Below are 17773 nucleotides of genomic sequence, written 5' to 3'. Positions count from 1 at the left end.
TAGATTGTTGTCTTATATTTTACAAGCAACTTATATAAAAATGCCATAATAAATATAAGCATTTTTAGATATAAGCTTTCGTGAGAATTATTTGAATAAGAAATCACGTGCTAGTTAATTATTCTTATTTATTATTGATTTCTTATTTGAAAAGTTTTCATTTTTCCGAAAGGAAACTTTAGTGCTACGTCAGTGTATTGGTACAAAACATATAGATGATGTTACTAATATATAAAATGTGTAAAAAATAAAGTTTTGTAATATACTGCATCAGACCTATTTTATAATTGTATACTTTTTTAATAATTTTATATTGTTTTTGTTTTACATTAAATAAAGGTTATCATATTATTTTAAGACTTTTCTTTCTCAGATGAAAATAAGTACCTATATAGTTAAAATTATTTTCTGCTCTCCGGCCGGAAAGTGTCAACTTTCGGGCCGCTGCGATAGGCCGCAATTTCACAATGGGAGTACAAATGTGCGGAAAGCTTTCAACTTGAAAAGGAGATCTTACCCATAAAAAGTTCCAGAAATTTTCCCTTGCGGAAATTTCGCAATTTTGGAAACTTTCCGACCGCACATCAGCAAATGGGAGGGACTTTGGTTGAAATGAAATCAATATTTAAATATGAGACAGCATTTTATTTAATATTCAATAATAATTTAAGTTATCGATAGAATATTCAGCATCATTACAAATACAACTTGAACAAATTGAACAAAGCAACTGATTTAATTTTGAAACTTAAACAGCAATAGCATTAGACTAGCCGTACCCTAACACCGATCCTTAAGCACACTAAGACAAAACTATATTTATATAAAATATTACAAGCACTGATCCTAATGATAGCCTGGTTACTGCAGATAGCTGTTTAGAATCAGCTTGCATCGGCAAAGCTTCCACGTAACCATCATCAGTCTATCATTCATCAATAATGACCAAAAACTCCTTTAAAATCTCGCTTAAGAAAGCGAAGCAAATATAGTCACTGTTACTACTATCTGGCCACGAATCGCTATTAGCGAAGGAAGTACAAGGACAAATCGCTTTATTATCAATTTTCACACCATCAAGGCAACGAAGACTTAAAAGTGAGCAAGCCTCCATCATAACTTTTATTTCAGGATTATATCTACGGCCGTCTTGACTACCTATTTCAGAACTTTCGATTTCCTAAAATCAGCTACCAGATTCATCATTTAAAAACCCTTAATAGATTGCAAAAAGGAGATATTGGCCGTAGAAAATGTTTATCAACCTTAGCCTATATTGTATCTCTACCTATCTACTTATGTAAGAAATTGTGCATGAATTTGTAGAGATCAGTTTTCAGCAGAAGCTAAGTATCGCATTTCCTTTCTCGTCTGGCCATTTATCTTAATATTTCTTAAATTTCCCATATCTAAACAATGCTAAAGACTTACAAAATGGTTAATACGCCTACTAAAGAGTTAACGACATATCATTAAGCAATGTTTAATTCCAAAACTAGATAAAGCTAAGCGCTATCTATTAGTTCATAGGTCGAAGTAACATGGACCATGTCGTCAAAATCCGACAGTTCAGTACAAAAGTGAGTACCAAAATACTATCCATTATTGTCAGTGTGCAACGCCAACCTTTGGTATAGCTTTAGCAATACTACTTAGACTTGATTGAACATTACCAAAGGTTGGTGCAGCAGACCAATGATCTCTCACATTAACCACAGAGTAATATGACTGATGAGATTCCCTAGTGTGCGTTATGACCATCGCTATTGGACTTATATATGATTACATGAGTTTCGATACAAACTATCACAATAGATGCCTTATAGTAACATTGATATTTGCCTACAACTGTTAACTGTTTATTGATAGATATTTGACTATTTAACTACATGTCTGTTTCCTAATCAAAACGATGAAGATTTTTTACTAAAATCACTGTATTATAGAGGAACGTGTCGTGATGAAGCCACAAGATTAGCTGTTTTTAAAGAGATGAATAGAACGCTGTGACTATCACAATTGAACTTATGTGATTGAATAGATTCGAAAGCAAATATAGGTGTCGAAGAAACCTAAGATAGATCTATTTATTTTTTCGAGTCTTCAAAGCTTGATGGAGGAGATTTTGCTAGCATTGTCAAAGATCTGAAATAAATAATAAAATATTTTCAGTTCACATGTTAAAATTGTACTAAATTTATTTCATGGAAATTTACCTGCTCCGAGCCTGGTTATTTAATGGTGCTGAATTCACTTGAATTATTCGATAATTAATTTAGCAGTATTAATATGGAAATCTTTTTGCAGACAAGTTAATTCATGATAAATAGTAAATTTCCATGGAATATGATGCACTATTACTTTATATATAAGGTCGATTACTTAGGTGATTCGGTGGAACAAACAGTAAATATGAAAACTCACACACAAAAATTAAAAAAGTAAATCAAAAAGCAGATGATATAGGTAAGAAAAAAAATATTGATAGTGATGATAATGCAAATAAAAATAAAAAAAGCAATACAATACGAAATAGTGTACCTATTTGTCGAGCTTTTCTGTGGGGTGACTTAAGCAATAGCAGCTGCAATGATAATATTTCGTTTAGTAGGTACATAAACATCCAAATAAGTCAAATTTTGGATATGTAAGATATAAATAATTATGTATATATCTGAAGCAAAATTAAGTATAACGATAATAATGAATTAACTTTCACATATAAATCGAAGACAAAACTGAACAAAACGACGCAAGGTTTATGAAAACAAATATTGATGATTGATGAATAACACAAATTAGTAGACAGCGCAAAGAAGTAATAGTTTAAATAGTCATCGAGCAAAGCTCTCTCGAGCAGAGTTGTAGAGTCTACTTTCAAGAGGTCCTTATTGATAGCGACAAACTATTGTTAAGTCAAAAAAAATTTGATCAATTAAATCACTGCAAAAAAATAAGTTTTGTCAACACATGACAAATGAAAATGTATAAGGATTAGAATATATCTATCTGATATCTCAAGATAACAATCTGGAAATACCCGCTCTAGCTTCATGTTTTCACATTTAATTATAAGTAACAATTGTCTAACTAGAGCTACCAAAAGCAAATCACTGGGTAGGAATATCTCTTTGGTACAGGTAAGTATACAATAAGTTAGTCAACGTGGTCTATGAACTGAACGGAGAAACAAAGGTGGCTATGTGTCTCTGTCAAATAAGGATTTTGGTTTCCCAGGCGACGCATTGCTTGAGGTTTCTCTGCTAAAAATGTGGGTCATGCCGCTCACGCATCGGCCTTCACAGTCACCAAACCCTTTGACTAAACAGCAATGTATAAATCGTCTGCAATAGACACAAAGGCCTGTGATGGTGATGATTAAGTTTACCTTCTCTGGGCTGGTATGGGCGGTGAGGATTGCGTTGCCGGCGGCAGAGACGCCGGGCAACTGCCAGAAAGCACTGGCTGCTCTTCGTCCTCGTCGTCTTTCTTGTCTCCTGGACAAAGACAGCGACATAAGTTCTTACGTAATCTCACAGCAACGCCAGGGGGTTGAAAGACTGTCTGAGACTTTACGTATCGTGGCAAAGCCTCTTGGGTGAATTTTATAGCTTAAGAAGGACAGGTCAGTCTCTCCAGGCAGCCTTATGCCTTATAGGAAACGGTCGAAGAGATGGTTCAGAGCCGGTAAAGTTTTATAACTGTTGGTAATTATATTGGGACCCCAAAATCTGCCGGGAGACAGTGGCGCAGACCATATATTTCAGCATAACGATGGGGCTGAGCGTGTCTAAATGATCTAATCTAAGCAGAAAGAGAAGTCATAGAATATCATCATCTTCCTCGCGTTTTCCCGACATTATAATTATGACCCGAGGGCCTAGGGTCCGCTTAACAACTTATCATAAGAATTGGATTAATCCAGGAGTCGTAGAATACATATACGTATATGGGAACCAATACGTTCTACGACTCTTCTCTTTCCGCACAGATTCAAGCTGACTTACCTCTAACTATAGGTGTATCTCCGATGTAGAAAGTGGCTGCAGGGGTCTCAACGACAGCTTCACGAACGGACCCATCGCCGCTGACGGCGCTGAGAGTGTCGGTGCTGTCAAACATGATCGTACGCTCCTTAGCGCGGGGCACTCGGCCGTCAAGCTCCTGCAAAATTATGGTATTTTTAGTTTCAAATTAGAACAAAATATGTAGAATTATAGCCTGTCAAGCTAGCCGCATGTAGAAAAAAGCGGCAAATTTAAAAGATGTAGGCGCGAAGGGTAATCGTTCATAGAAAATTATAATTTCGCGCCTTTTGCTACTGACAAAGTTGTTGCCTGAATTGTATGCTTTTGAAAATGAATAGTTATTATATGGCGCCATTACGGTCATTCCAAAGCCAGACGAATGTGTGTACTTCTCGTCTTTATCATGGAATAATAGAGGCTTGCAAAAGCCCAAAAATATATGTTTAACGAATATATGTTATCTCTGGTTCTACTAACCAGCCTCTCCGTATCTGAGTCCGGCTCCTGCACCTCATAATCATGCGAGAAGTGTTCACTCGTGCTGGGGTGCTCCAAGCTCTCCATGTTCACCGCCGTCACCGGGTCCAGGGTATCCAGGGAGGACACCATGGTGTTCGACCCTGGAGGGCGGACCGCTGTTATCTTGCTGATTAGTAAAGCTTGGTGGGGTTGCAACATGCTTGGAGGCCAAACATAGTCCAAAGGTTCATTTCACAAACAAATTTCAACAAACACACACACGTCTATACAATCGAAGAAAATGTATGGAGCTGTTAGGTTAGGTTAGGTTAGGTTAGTTTTTTTCACATATTTCAATGACGTTGTGTTTTTAACCACAGGATTTGAGGTTGCTGGCTGGATAATGAAAAGCGCTTGGGTCAAACCCATTTCAGATATTTCACAAAAATTAACGACCTGGGTACATAAATATCACGTGTTTCTTATTTGAGTCTCCAGGACTGAAATAATGATACATTGTATCTGGGCTGTAAGCGTACAGCGTATAAATTAGCTTTTGAGTCTCTTAACTTTATGATGTCTATGTTAGAGTGAAATACTTATATGACTGACAAACCTCAAACTCAAATCTAACTCAGCTGATAAACCGTTCCATTCTTCTTCAACTGTATAAGTCTAGAGATTATGAATACAATTTCCGTTTTAGTAAAGTGGTGGACTATATTCGTCTCCTAAGCTACATTAAAATATAAATTAATAAACATATTACTTTATAAGCCGGGATGAGAGCAAGCATGTCTCAAGTCCAGATTTGAGAATGAATGATAGTAAAGAAATCTATCATGCTTAAAATAAAGATACACTACTTTATTATAAAGATATCTCAAAAACCCTTAAACAATGTTACAGAGGTAAGCAAAGATATAAAGGCATATTATTTAACAAAATCGGGTTGTCAGACACAATGTTATATATAATGAATGAAGAATTTCTCACGAATTGATTGTGTGATTTATGAAAATTCACTAGAGTGGAAGACTTACAAAGGCTGAACTCCTTGTCATAATAAATTAATGAATGTAAGTAGATTTAGTAGATGATACTAAAACTTAATGGCAAAACATGTTATCAATATTTGTCAGCACAATTTCTAATTTAAACTTCTACTTAAGTATATTAATAAGGTAGACGTCCGTGTGCTCGTCATTGTTCCAAAACTTGTGTAATATTCAATAGAAGTTCCAGAAGGTTTTCATATACTGCACAGAGCACTGCAACATTTATCTGATTAAGCTAGTAATAGTTATACATAAGAAGCGAAAGCTTACCTCCAGAGGTGAGACTGCCGGTCATAGGGGTGTCGACCTCGTAATTATAGGTCGCTCTTGTAGCGTTGGAGCTGGTAGCTTCTAGACTATCGGTGCTGCCTAGCATTAGGTCCGCGCGTGCACCCCTAAAAATGCTTCTTATTAGTTTTTGATTTTTGTCTTATATATTTTCTATCCAGCGAATGTATATCACAAATCAAAATGTGTTTGATTGTCAGACGTGGTCAGGCCACCAAGTTTGTCAGTAACAGGAGAATAAAAATACTGTACTCGGAGCAGTCAAAACTCTTTTATGAGTTATATTATAATGTTATAAAAGAAGAATACAGTATGATTTTCTCTGCCTATGTATGATCCATTGACAAGTGACTCTTGCCAAACTATATATATTTCATAATTACATTTATTTACTTCATTAGAAAAAAATACCCTTTACAACAAACTTGGTTTGCAGATCACTTATTGTTTCTTAGTACTCGTAACTTGTAAAGCCAGTTTAGATGTTATTATACTGGTTGAATAAATTCCTACCTGCTAAAGCTTCCCGATGAGCTTAGTTCTTCATCCTGACCGCTCCAGGAGCCACTAGCTGGATCTGTAAAGTGTTTACCAAAAGAAATAACGCTATGGGCCACCGACGTCCCAGAGGAGGGCGACAGCTCACGAACTGCGCTACTCTCCCTCGAAAACTCTAAGTCTTCGGGCTTATCAGACATTGTGATTGTTTGCTTCGTGACCGTCACAACCTCGCCTGAAACTCGGCGCTCCATAACTGTCATTAAACTATCCATATCAGAAGGCTGAGACGTTATCGAAGAAGATATTTCAGAGCCGAAAGACATCGCGCTATCTTCCAATTCCCTAGGCCTGGCCGGAATATCCATAGCTCCTTCCGGATCTGAACTTGTTACAGTTTCTGATACTTTTTTCCCGTCTACAAATTTCTGTTGGATCACTGTAGTTGTTCGGACAACTTCGATAACGCCACCGTCTGTAAAAGTCCTAGTGACGGCTTGATCTTTCTTCTTCTCTTCTTGATCCAAGAGTTTCATCATTTCCTCGCAATCACCAGGAATCGATTCAGCAGAACCGTCACTGGGAGCAGCGGCACAGACAAATGAAGAGGCCTTTACACATTCTTCTTTAATCTCTTCGCCTTGCGCTTGGCATGTTTCTGGCTCCGGTTCAGGTACAAAGAAAGCACCCCGGTCATCATATTTCTTTACAGTTACCACTTTAGGAGTAACTGACTCTTGTAGTTTCTGTTCTAAAGCCATTTGTTGATCAATAAGCTTCCTGATTGCTGCTGATTCATTCAGAAGCTTTTGAGAGGGGCTACCGTAACTGCCTACTTTTTGTGAAGGACTGCCGCTCTTTTGCGATGGACTGCCGCTTTTTTGAGAAGGACTTCCTCCTTTTTGAGGTGGACTGCTTTCTGAACTGCCACTGTACGATCGCTTTTCCTGCTCCAAGAAAAAGCTACTAACATCTTTCGGGTCAGCTTTGAGAAGTGCCTCCTTTTGTTTAGCCAATATTTCGGCTTTCAATGCTTCCAAGCAAGCTGATTCAAGTCCTTCAAATTCTTTAAGGCTTGATATAGATATGTCATCTCCTTGACTTTTACTTAAAACGTACCGTCGGGGAAGTGACCCATTTAGGGAATCCTGAGATGATGACGAATGCTGCTGATATTGTTCCATTAATGCCTTTTCAAGATTTTCAAACTCTTGCAGTGAGCTAATAGAGATATCATCATTTTCTCCCTTTATCCTAAATCGCATTCGTGACGCCATTTCGGATTCAGAAAGACTACCGTAAGAATTCCTAAAACTGCCAAAACTCCCTATAGATTCCTTTTGCGAACTTAAACTACCAATTCTACTAGCATCAAAATCAGTCATTTCTTCTTCCTTAATATCTTCTAGAGGAACTCTTTCGTAATCATACCTTGGATCTCCTTCAAACTGCATTTGTACCCATCGCTTACCAGCTTCAATTTCTGCCAGTTCTAAAGCTTGCAATTTCTTTTGCTCTAATTCATATTGTAACAATTCCTCATCGGATAACGATCCTGAGGTGCTGCTTGTGCTTTCTTGCTTCTTTGAGGCTTTCGACAGGAACTCCTCTACTTCAGTATCGTGTCGTTTGACATATTTTGTTGCTTTGATTTGTAGACTTTTACCTTCTGTATCGCTTTCATGAGCTTCCTTAGCAACTTCTTCAATGACAACAAAATCATCCATTTCACTTGGTTTGTCAACCATTTCAAATTCATCACTCGTTGGTGAATCTTGCTCCTTTTCAAATGTGTGTAGTGCTCGTTCTTCCGTTGTGACTACTAATTCAGATCTACTACTTTCTGTCACGAGGTCTGATCTTAGTTCTGGTGTTTCAGAGATATCGTATATGTCATCTAGTACGTATTCTCGTCCGTTATCGGTTGACAAAGAGCTTTGACTTGGTGCTGAAAGAGGTGTATGTGGGGTAGATACATGCTCATGTGTTTTGAGGCTCGATGTGGAGCTTTGTTTGCTGTCTAACTGTGAGTCAGGTGTTTTAACCACTGATTTTTCAGCTTTAGTTTTTGGTACTGATGAATCACTCTTTGATTTCAAGATTTCTTCATACTGTGAACTTCCCACAGGTATAATTTCACTTTCAACATCAGCAAACTCCCGTTGACTAGCGGGTATTTCTGTTATCGGAAAGGGCACGACGGTAACTTCTTTAACCACTTTCATAATACATTCTTCTTTAACTTCAGTTGGCCCTACCGATTCTAGAGGTTTACTTTCTTCAGTATGAATTACTGTCTTTTTTATAATAGAGCTATCTTGAGGTGATTTCCGAATCTCTGATATGACATGTCCATGTTCTACTATTTCTTGATATTCGACAGTACCTACAGGAATTATTTCACTCTCAACGTCGACGAACTGTCTTTGAGTTTTATCTACTTGGGTTACAGAGAATGGCAAGGCTTTTGTATCATGAGTGGTTACCTTTTTAACTTGTTCTACTATTTCTTCTTTTTCGATTTCTGGTTCAGATTGGGAAGAAGGCATATCGAGCTTTGAGATAGAGGACGACAGGATTTCATCTGTCTTTAACTGACTAGAAATGGTTGTGTCTGAACCTTCTTTCTCTTTAGAAGAGTCTTCTTCTATTTCAATACTCTCTGCTGCACTTTCTAGTGGGAAATGCTCGGGAACCATGTCTTTTGGAGGAAATCGCATCTCGTGAGATCTTTTCATCTTACCAACTAGTTCACCATCTTCAACTTTCTTATCGTCATCACCTGATTCTTCATCACTTAAATCTTTCTTAGATTCTTTTTCAGCTTCGTGTAAAAATTGCTCAACATATGTGCTACTTTCCATTAATTCTTCTTTTAACTCGTTTGCTGATGGAACGAGAGTTTCTGACGCATCAGATATATCAATACTGGCAACATGACTGGATCCATCTGAGTCTAAACTTTTCATGCTATCCCTTGACGCTAACGAACTACCGGCAGTGAAATAATCTTTGGAGGTTCGCAGGGATTGCGACGAAACGTCATGACTAGTGAGTGCTGTATCAAAATCAGTTCCACTTTGGGCAGTCATCATGACTTCAACATCCGAAGATAGAGGTCTACTTTCGGAATGCTCAAAACTGTGATAGTGGCTCGACCCAGAACTTGACCATCCTTCGACTTCAGAGGCCGACCGTCGATCACCAACACCTAACTTAGATTTGATGTGCTTTTGTACTCTTAGTTTTACTTCAGGACTACCTTTAGATGAACCTTCTCTATCCGAAAGTATCACTTCACTTTCAGTTTCCAAGATAGAATGCGGGCCACTATCAGACCTGATTGAAATATCGCCCTCTAAAGGAGGACTTGATTCTTTCATTTGATGGACAGTGTCTCTATCTTCATCGGAGATAGTTGTTTCATCTTGCGAACTATGCGCTTGAGAGGCGCTGTCTGATTTTTGACTATCAACAGCAGGTTTCTCTACGGAAAACGGAAGTTTTTCATGGTCATCCCCATGGTGTGGCTCTTCTGTAATTACTTCGGGCCTATCAGGACTAATAAGCATTTTGAACTGGAATTCTGACGGTGACTGCTTATATTTGCTACTACCGTCACTTTTCTCGCTAATGATCTCTCCTTGAGCAGCTTCGAGGGATTGTTTGACTTCATCGATAGTTTTTTCCAAAACTGACAAGTCGGCAAGTGGTTGAGCAGAGATCAAAGAATCTAGGTCCACCCGTTCTGACTCAAGTTTCATCGCTTGAAACTCGGCAGAAGAGAGATCAGTATCGTATCCGCTACTGCAAATGTCTTCTAGACTCTTTTCTTTAACCAGTTTTAATTCTTCTCTTCTGTGATCGGTACCTGTTCCAGTCAAGTAAGCTGAGTCAGCATCCGTATAAGCGGCATCAGTAGAAAATTCAGACGGGTGTAACGTTTCTACGCTCATTGTGGAGTCGATAGATTTTTGTAGTACCTCTCCCTCGTGAGATTCAAGAGATTTGATCATGTACTCTGTATCTATACTCTCGCCAGATTTAATCATTATATCTTTCGAAGTTGTACTAATTTCATCGGATGTTTCAAAAGTGCTCGGCGACATGTCAGTTTTGCTTGGTTTTGTAATTTCTGTTTTTGTCTCTACTACAGTTTTCACTTCAAGTATAGTATCACTATCAGAACTTTTTGTGATTGTGCTTGATGTACCAGTAATAGATGTTTTCAATTTCGGTGATCTAGGTAAAGACTCAGCCAACTCAAAGGAATCAGCTTTTTGTAACGATACTTCCCACACTTGATCTTGAATGTGTTGTTGCGACACTTTAATAGGTGATTTGGTAAGTTTTTCCTTTTTAGGAGTGTCTCCGGTTTTTTCATCATGAGGGAGATCCGGGGCTGCTTCCGATTCAGAATGAGTATCTTGACTACCAGTTCGACTAAATGTGCTTTTAACTGGCGAAGTCGAAACTTTTATCTCCTTTATGAAATCCACTTCGTAAACTTCATTATCCTTCTTGAAAGACTTTGATTTACTTTTAGGACTAGTTTCAGATGAGCCACGTCTATCAGCCATTTCACTTTTGAAACTTGTGGTATGAGAGGCATCTGAGCTAAGATCATCATGCTCTTTGCTTTCAATGACAGATTCTTCTTTGTGATGTTCTACTGTAGAACTAATAACTTTTCCTTTTTCGGAAACCTCTACACTAGAAACAATTTCGTCTTTTTCAACAATCTTGAGATTTGAATCCACAAAAGCCGTTTTCGATTTGGAGTCATCATCCTCGTCAATATCCTCCAGTTCTCCTGGTTCTGTAAAATATTCTTTTCCCCATTGCTCATGCGACATATCTCTTTCTGAAATTTTAACTTCATGTTTTTTCTTAATAGTGTCATCTTTGATGGCAGTCATTCTTTCTTCAGATTTGGTCTGACGACCTGTATACAGCCCTTGCTCTAAAAATTCTCTCTGTACTTTTATAACTTCGGCGTCGTCTGTACTCTTACATACGGTTTTGGTTTCAACATCAGATCTTTTTGCGGTAGCTTCGTGTGCTTTTTCTACTTTTTTCTGAGACGTTTCAGTCTGATCTCCGTCGCGACGTACAACAGTCTTTTCTTTTACTTCATGTTCCTGCCCGCGCAATTCATGAGTCGTTTCGGTCTTGATAATTAAAGAATCATCATCGGATGACGATACTTGTTTAGTTTCAGAGAAGTATTCTTGTCCACTGATTTTACGTGTCTCGGTTTCCTTGTGTGTTAGAATTGTGCTGTAATCACCTACTGTGGTTCCAAACTTAGAAACCATATCTGACATGACAGCATGAGGATCAATGCTTTGGAACACCATATCTGTTCCTCCGAGAGTCTTGTGCACAGATGAAGATGATGTCGACGTTTCGACTCGAGATTCACTGAAGAATGTGTCTGAAGACCCCGTTTTTTGCAGTTCTTCCATTTGTGCAGCAAGTTTTTCTTTCTTAATTTGGTCAATGACATCCATGCTAGTTTTAATGGTGCGATCAACGAGTTCAATAGCACCACTTGTAATTGTCGGTTGGTCGACGTTAACGAATGACAGGTTATCTGCTAAATGTCTCGTTGGAGATTTTGGCCTGGCGGCTGTGCTTTGTGCCGTGGACGCCCCCGAAAGTATATCTGCAAAGAAAACAATATACATTGGTTTAGGTAACATACACTTGTCGTAAAAAACACAAATTATTTTCTAAAAAAGGTGCAAAAATGTTTCATTCGGTGTTATAACTGTTGGTGTGATTAAATTAAGTGTTTTTACATTTTTTGCAAATTCGTGACAATTTCAAATTCCTGTTTGAATACAACATTTAGATTTTACACAAAGGCAGTGTAAGCGCCTAAAGCGTGTCAATTTGCTTATAGTACTGATGTAATGAGTCTTAAATTAAACAGCGACGTAAGCTACTCTAATGTAGAGATGGTTAAAGAAACGAAGACTTGGAATCAAAGCGAAACGTTACTCAAAGGTGATAAAAATGAGCTGCGAATCAAATAAACCCTTCAAGAAGAAAAAAGCGACGATTACAAATAAAGATATGACTGATTCCGCCGTGAGTCCACTTACCTATAGCAACGTAAGGGCTCCGCAAGAAAAAAAGTAAATTTTACTGTGCTGACAAATACTGCTGTATGCGACGGTTGCAAACAAATCACAATGTTACTTTGGTGAAATATTACTTTTTTTTTTCAATACTTATCCACATAGATTCTTTTATTAGTGCTACAATCGAACTTGTGAAGTGATAGTGCTTTCCCATCAAACTACTCTAAGTATATATTAATTCCGACTTTGTTACAACAAGCGATGTGGGAACATAGTCTTTTCAATCTATTTGTGTATGAAAAACATGCGATCAACTGCGTTGAACGAAACACTGTGGCAAAAAAGGCTTTCTAGATGATATCTTCTACCAAAATTAAGAGTAAAGTTTCGCTATGACTCTACTTTGCCACTACTTTTACTAAGCTTTTGCAGCTGTATTGCTTGGGTACGTCATACGCACTATGATCTAACTTAAAGTTAATCTTCACTTTCCAACTTCATTTCTACCAAACCAATGTGATGAATTCGACAAAGCCCGACGCGACTTTTAAGTTATTCTAATACAACATCATATTTTTAAGCAGTAAGTTCTAGAAACAACACAGTTTTCAACGAAATTGCTTCTAGAGCCGTCCTATTCTTATTATTTTAGCAACAAGATTCGACTTCACTGATATCTGTAAAATTTTTGGGTAAAAGTATATCGATTGAAAATTTACTTTGTCGCTTCATTGTTCAAGTGAAATTTCCAATCAATATTTGCTCAATCTTTCGATCCTTGAGGATTGTTTTCAATATCTCCTCATCCTGTTAGAGTGAAACTTCCAATCTGTGTATGCTCAATATTTCCTACAGATTTATGGGCATGATAGATCCTGTCATACTGACCACTTTGATGAGCCTCAGTCTCGCTGATCATGCTGTCACCAGCTGAAGAAGCTCGCGGAGACTGCCGGCTGGCGTCCAGGAACGAAGAGTCGGAACCTGCGTAGGATTAGCTTCTACATAGCTGCTACAGGTACATGCTACTGCTAATAGGATATCTAGTTCATTTGATAAAACGCTATTATAGCTAAATGTTGTTACATTTTTGCAGAGATTATTAGTGTATGCATAAATTCGTCAAAACTTTAGTGTTAGATTTACTCTAGTACTACTTTTTAGCAGCTACAAATTGTTAGTCCTTACACTAACTTACTAAAATACCGTTTATAATTTTTATAATGCATAATGTGACCTGTCTACATATTATTGTTATTCTGTTAAACAAATTTATCAAACTCGTGAGATTTTACCGACACTAGAAATATAGACAAATTTTACCTAAAAATAAAATTTATATTAAGTTACTTACCTTGTTCCAAGCCTTCAAATTGAGATGGCGACATTCGTTACATACTGGCAACACCACAGTTCCGATGACGTCAGGCGCAATACCGGCTTTTATAACGGGTTTTTTCCATGCTTTTCGAATCCAGCTGGCAGGCTGCGCGCCAATGCTCAGGTCATTGGACTCTCAATTTGATTATCTTGACCTACCGTCCAATAGTATGACGGTGGACGGTAGGTAGCCACTGTAGATAGACAGGTGGCAAAATAGCCACTGTGGGTAGACAGGTGGCGAAGTTTTGTTATGTAAACAAACACAGTATTCAGAGTTGCTGAAGGTACTTGTTTTGTTTACATAGGTAGCACGGTATTTCATTGACATACCCGTAGCTGAACAAACAAGCTTAAGACTAAACCCTACTGCTGAAATAAAAGCTTTAATAAATAATACTTACTCTTGCTGAAATATAAGTATTATAATTATGATAAAATGCGTATGTGAATGAAATTAATCGTGTAGTATAAAATAAAATCTAAAATTTTACAAAATGCCAGCAGGCAGCAATGAAATCAGGCTTGGAACAAGGTAAGTAACTTAATATAAATTTTATTTTTAGGTAAAATTTGTCTATTAAGTTGACTGTACCTTGTTCCAAGCCTTCAAATTGAGAAGTGTTTGTTATCGACTGCTGGATGAGAAAGGATTGTTAGTATTCAAAAGATCGCCAATGTGAATAAAAGACTAGATAGATTTATAAGTAAACCTGTATTGTATTACTATAAAAATCACTAACACCTGATTGGTATGACCTTATATTAATATTGATTAGAATACGTGTATTATATCGTATCAAAACATCTATCTAAAGGATTAGAATGTGAATTAAGAGTACTAACAGTTTTTCTATAAAACTTATGAAATGTAGTCGCACTTTGCCAATTGCCTCTTTCTAAGATATCATTAATATTATGATTATCAAGCCAGCCTGACGAAGCAACTGCGGAACGGACACTGCCCGCACTACTGTTTATATTAGCGTCTTTGAGGACTGCCTTTACCCATCCACCAATGATGGTTCGTGAAGCTGGCTTTACAGGACCACATATAGAAATAAATAGGTTATTTATATTCCCTCTTCGGTTCTGAGACAAGGAAATTAATAATTTTATCCAATAAACGGGATCTATATTTTTATTGTAATCACACGTTAACAATTTCCAACCAGATTGCCTGCGCGATGAACTGTCCGTCTTGGAACCGAATTCGGGCCAAAATATAATACAGTCAGAATCAATCTTACAACTGGAATCATTTATACTCAACAACGTCAGGTCGTGTACGCGTCGCCCTGAACAAAGCAATAACAAAATCGCACATCTCTTAGACACCTCAAATAAACTGGTTTGTAAAGGTTCGTTATTCTCCAAATAAGTACACAAATCTCTCACATCCCATATACTCTCCTTACGAGACATTGGTCTACTCAAAGCTATAGCTTTCAAAGCCTGGCGAACAACTATATGCGAGCTCAGCGGTGGGCCTGAACGTACGGGACAAAAAGTTGAAACAACAGATTTGTGTAGGCAAATCGTACTATGCGATAACTTTTCTATTAAGTGTAAGTCTGTAAGAAATCTGGCCAAATCTTGCGGTTCTGGATTGTCTCTGGCGACATTATGGGCAGTACACCACCTGCACCACCTTAGCCACGCTGGCTTATAAGAAGCTAACGAGGATTTTCGCCAACCGCTTGCAAGTAAATCCTTTTGCTTATCGTTCCACGTTCCTAGCAATGCGGCCCACCCTGTATCAGCCAGACTTCTAAAGCTATCCGCTTGACATCGATTGGAGGTCTCAGAGTCTGCGTGTCTACTAACCGGTTCTCTAGGTCCCGAATTTCTATTGGAGGGGCCAGGGATCGGCTCTTCAGGTCGCTGCGCCAAAACACCTTCTCCCAATTCGGCACGATCAATAGGTACATACCCTCCGCGTCGTTCAGGTGACCGAGAACTCTCGGGATTAGACACGGCGGAGGAAATATCCACGCCAGTTGATACACCCATCTCCGACTGAACGCATCGACGAAGGACGCATTCGGATCCGTCTGGTCTAGAGTCGCATATGCCGGCACCACATGGGCTCTTCTCGACGCGAAAAGGTCTATTTGCGGTGTACCCCAAACCTTGAATATCTGATGCGTCGCTGGCGACAGCAGGTGCCACTCCGACTGACCGCGAAACCTTGAGAGTCTGTCTGCTTCCGTGTTGTATCTGCCGGGAATGAACTGGATTGTCATGTGAACGTGATAGCGGTCCAGCGCATCCAGTACCCGATAAGTCATCTCCATCATCTGCTGTGACCTCGTACCGCCTTCGTTGCGCAGATATGACACAACCGTTCGATTGTCCGACATAATCATTAGAGACGATTGCGTCAGTAAGTGGCTCTGCGATGTTATTACCTTCTGTACTGCCATCATCTCTAGGAGATTTGAATGTTGACGAGCCTCCCACTGCGACCATTGGCCAGCTAACTGCTTGTTGTTGAGCAGAGCGCCCCAGCCCTGGCCCGACGCATCCGTAGTCAAAAAGAACTGGGGCGCTGGAGGGTGAAGAGGAGATGTGGCAGTTACGTTGTGGATCCACCAATCCAGCTCGTTGTATAGGGTTACTGGAAGCTTTACCTTCGTTTTTGGGGTCATGTGCAGCAGCTGGTTGCAAAACGTCATCAACAGCCTGCTGTTGAGTCGACCCCTTGGAACAACGAAGCTGGCGAAGTTCACTAGACCCAGCAAAGATTGGACCTGTTTTAATGAAGCGCACCTGTGATTTACCATCAGTTGGCACTTTTGCACAACATTTTGAATCTTTGCTTCTGGGAGTGACTTCAGGTTGCTCCAAGGGTCCCATCGAATACCCAGGAACTCCATGGACTGCTGGGGCATTAAGACGGATTTTCCGTAATTTATAGTCCAGCCTAGGCCCTCGAGAATCTGTAGGGTGAGTCTTACTTGATTCTGAAGCAATGATCGGCTCTGGCATGCAAGAAGAAAGTCGTCCAAATATACGATGACCCTGATACCACGAGATCTCAGCACTTCCGCAATCCAGTTGGTGACTAGAGCAAATGTCCTCGGAGATGATGCGAGACCGAACGGCAAGGAGGTCACCTGCCAAAGCCGGTGCTGAAACATTACCCTCAGGAATCTCCGGTGTGAGGCCTTGACTGGAATATGAAAGTATGCGTTGTGGAGATCGAGCTTTACGAGCCAATCTCGTGGTTGAAGAAAGTCTGGGACCTTGTACATATTGATGAGGTGAAATTTGGCCACATATATGTACTGGTTTAGCTGTCTTAGGTTGAAGACTGGGCGTACGCTCCCACCTTTTTTTGGAACCAGAAACATGTTCGAAACAAAACTTGGGGTCAATGAAGCCGGCTCTAGCACACCCTGTTCTATCATGCCTTTCATTTGAGCGATCATTTCCGGACTTTCCTTCGTGAATAATTTTGATGAAAGTCTGGAGGGGTGAACTAGAGGCGGTTTTTTGACAAAGGGTATCCGGTACCCAGACAGAATTTTGACTATGTAATCTGGAGCCCCCATGGCTTTCCATTGGTTTATATAAAGCTCCAGTTGACCCGCTTGAAAGTCGAGATAGTCAGTCGTAGCGCCTGCGAGATCGCTTACCTTGCCTGTTCCTGTAATATTTGTCGCTTCGCTGATTGGATCGAAATGGCCCAGCCTTTCGCTTTCTGTCCTGAGGAGCCTGAGCGGGAGCAGCAGAGGGCCCAGGATACACGCGGAAACCAGAATAGTCCGCAGCCTTCTTGCTCTGCTCCGGCTGTGAGACTCCTTGCGCAGGAGCTCGTTTGCTAGCAACTCCTTGCGCAGGAGTGCGTGGACAGAAAAATACCTTGTCGATTCCGCCATTCTTCGTTATACAGTCAGAAAACCGCTTGTCATCGAAGAGGTGCTCTTGTGTTGGAGGGATCTTTCGAAGAGATTCCTTCATGTAGCGG

At 39.3% G+C, this 17773-nt stretch overlaps 1 protein-coding gene across 1 annotated transcript in view; it reads right to left on the bottom strand.

The window, feature by feature from the left end:
- Nucleotides 1-624: 624 nt before the first annotated feature.
- LOC134675627 (uncharacterized) overlaps nt 625-17773 on the bottom strand; it is a 37574-nt gene continuing 20425 nt past the window's right edge. Inside the window, exons 19-25 of the mRNA XM_063533956.1 lie at nt 13309-13404; nt 6347-11999; nt 5816-5940; nt 4506-4663; nt 4008-4164; nt 3389-3497; nt 625-2145 (exon numbers count right to left, since the gene is read on the bottom strand). Coding sequence (XP_063390026.1) covers nt 2088-2145; nt 3389-3497; nt 4008-4164; nt 4506-4663; nt 5816-5940; nt 6347-11999; nt 13309-13404 — 6356 coding nt within the window. The 3' untranslated portion in view covers nt 625-2087. The remainder of the gene's footprint in view (nt 2146-3388; nt 3498-4007; nt 4165-4505; nt 4664-5815; nt 5941-6346; nt 12000-13308; nt 13405-17773) is intronic.

This window comes from Cydia fagiglandana, chromosome 22, assembly GCF_963556715.1.
Source record: "Cydia fagiglandana chromosome 22, ilCydFagi1.1, whole genome shotgun sequence".
NCBI lineage: Eukaryota > Metazoa > Arthropoda > Insecta > Lepidoptera > Tortricidae > Cydia > Cydia fagiglandana.
Note: the sequence above shows the minus strand (reverse complement) of the source record. Positions and strands in the feature narration are given on the sequence as shown.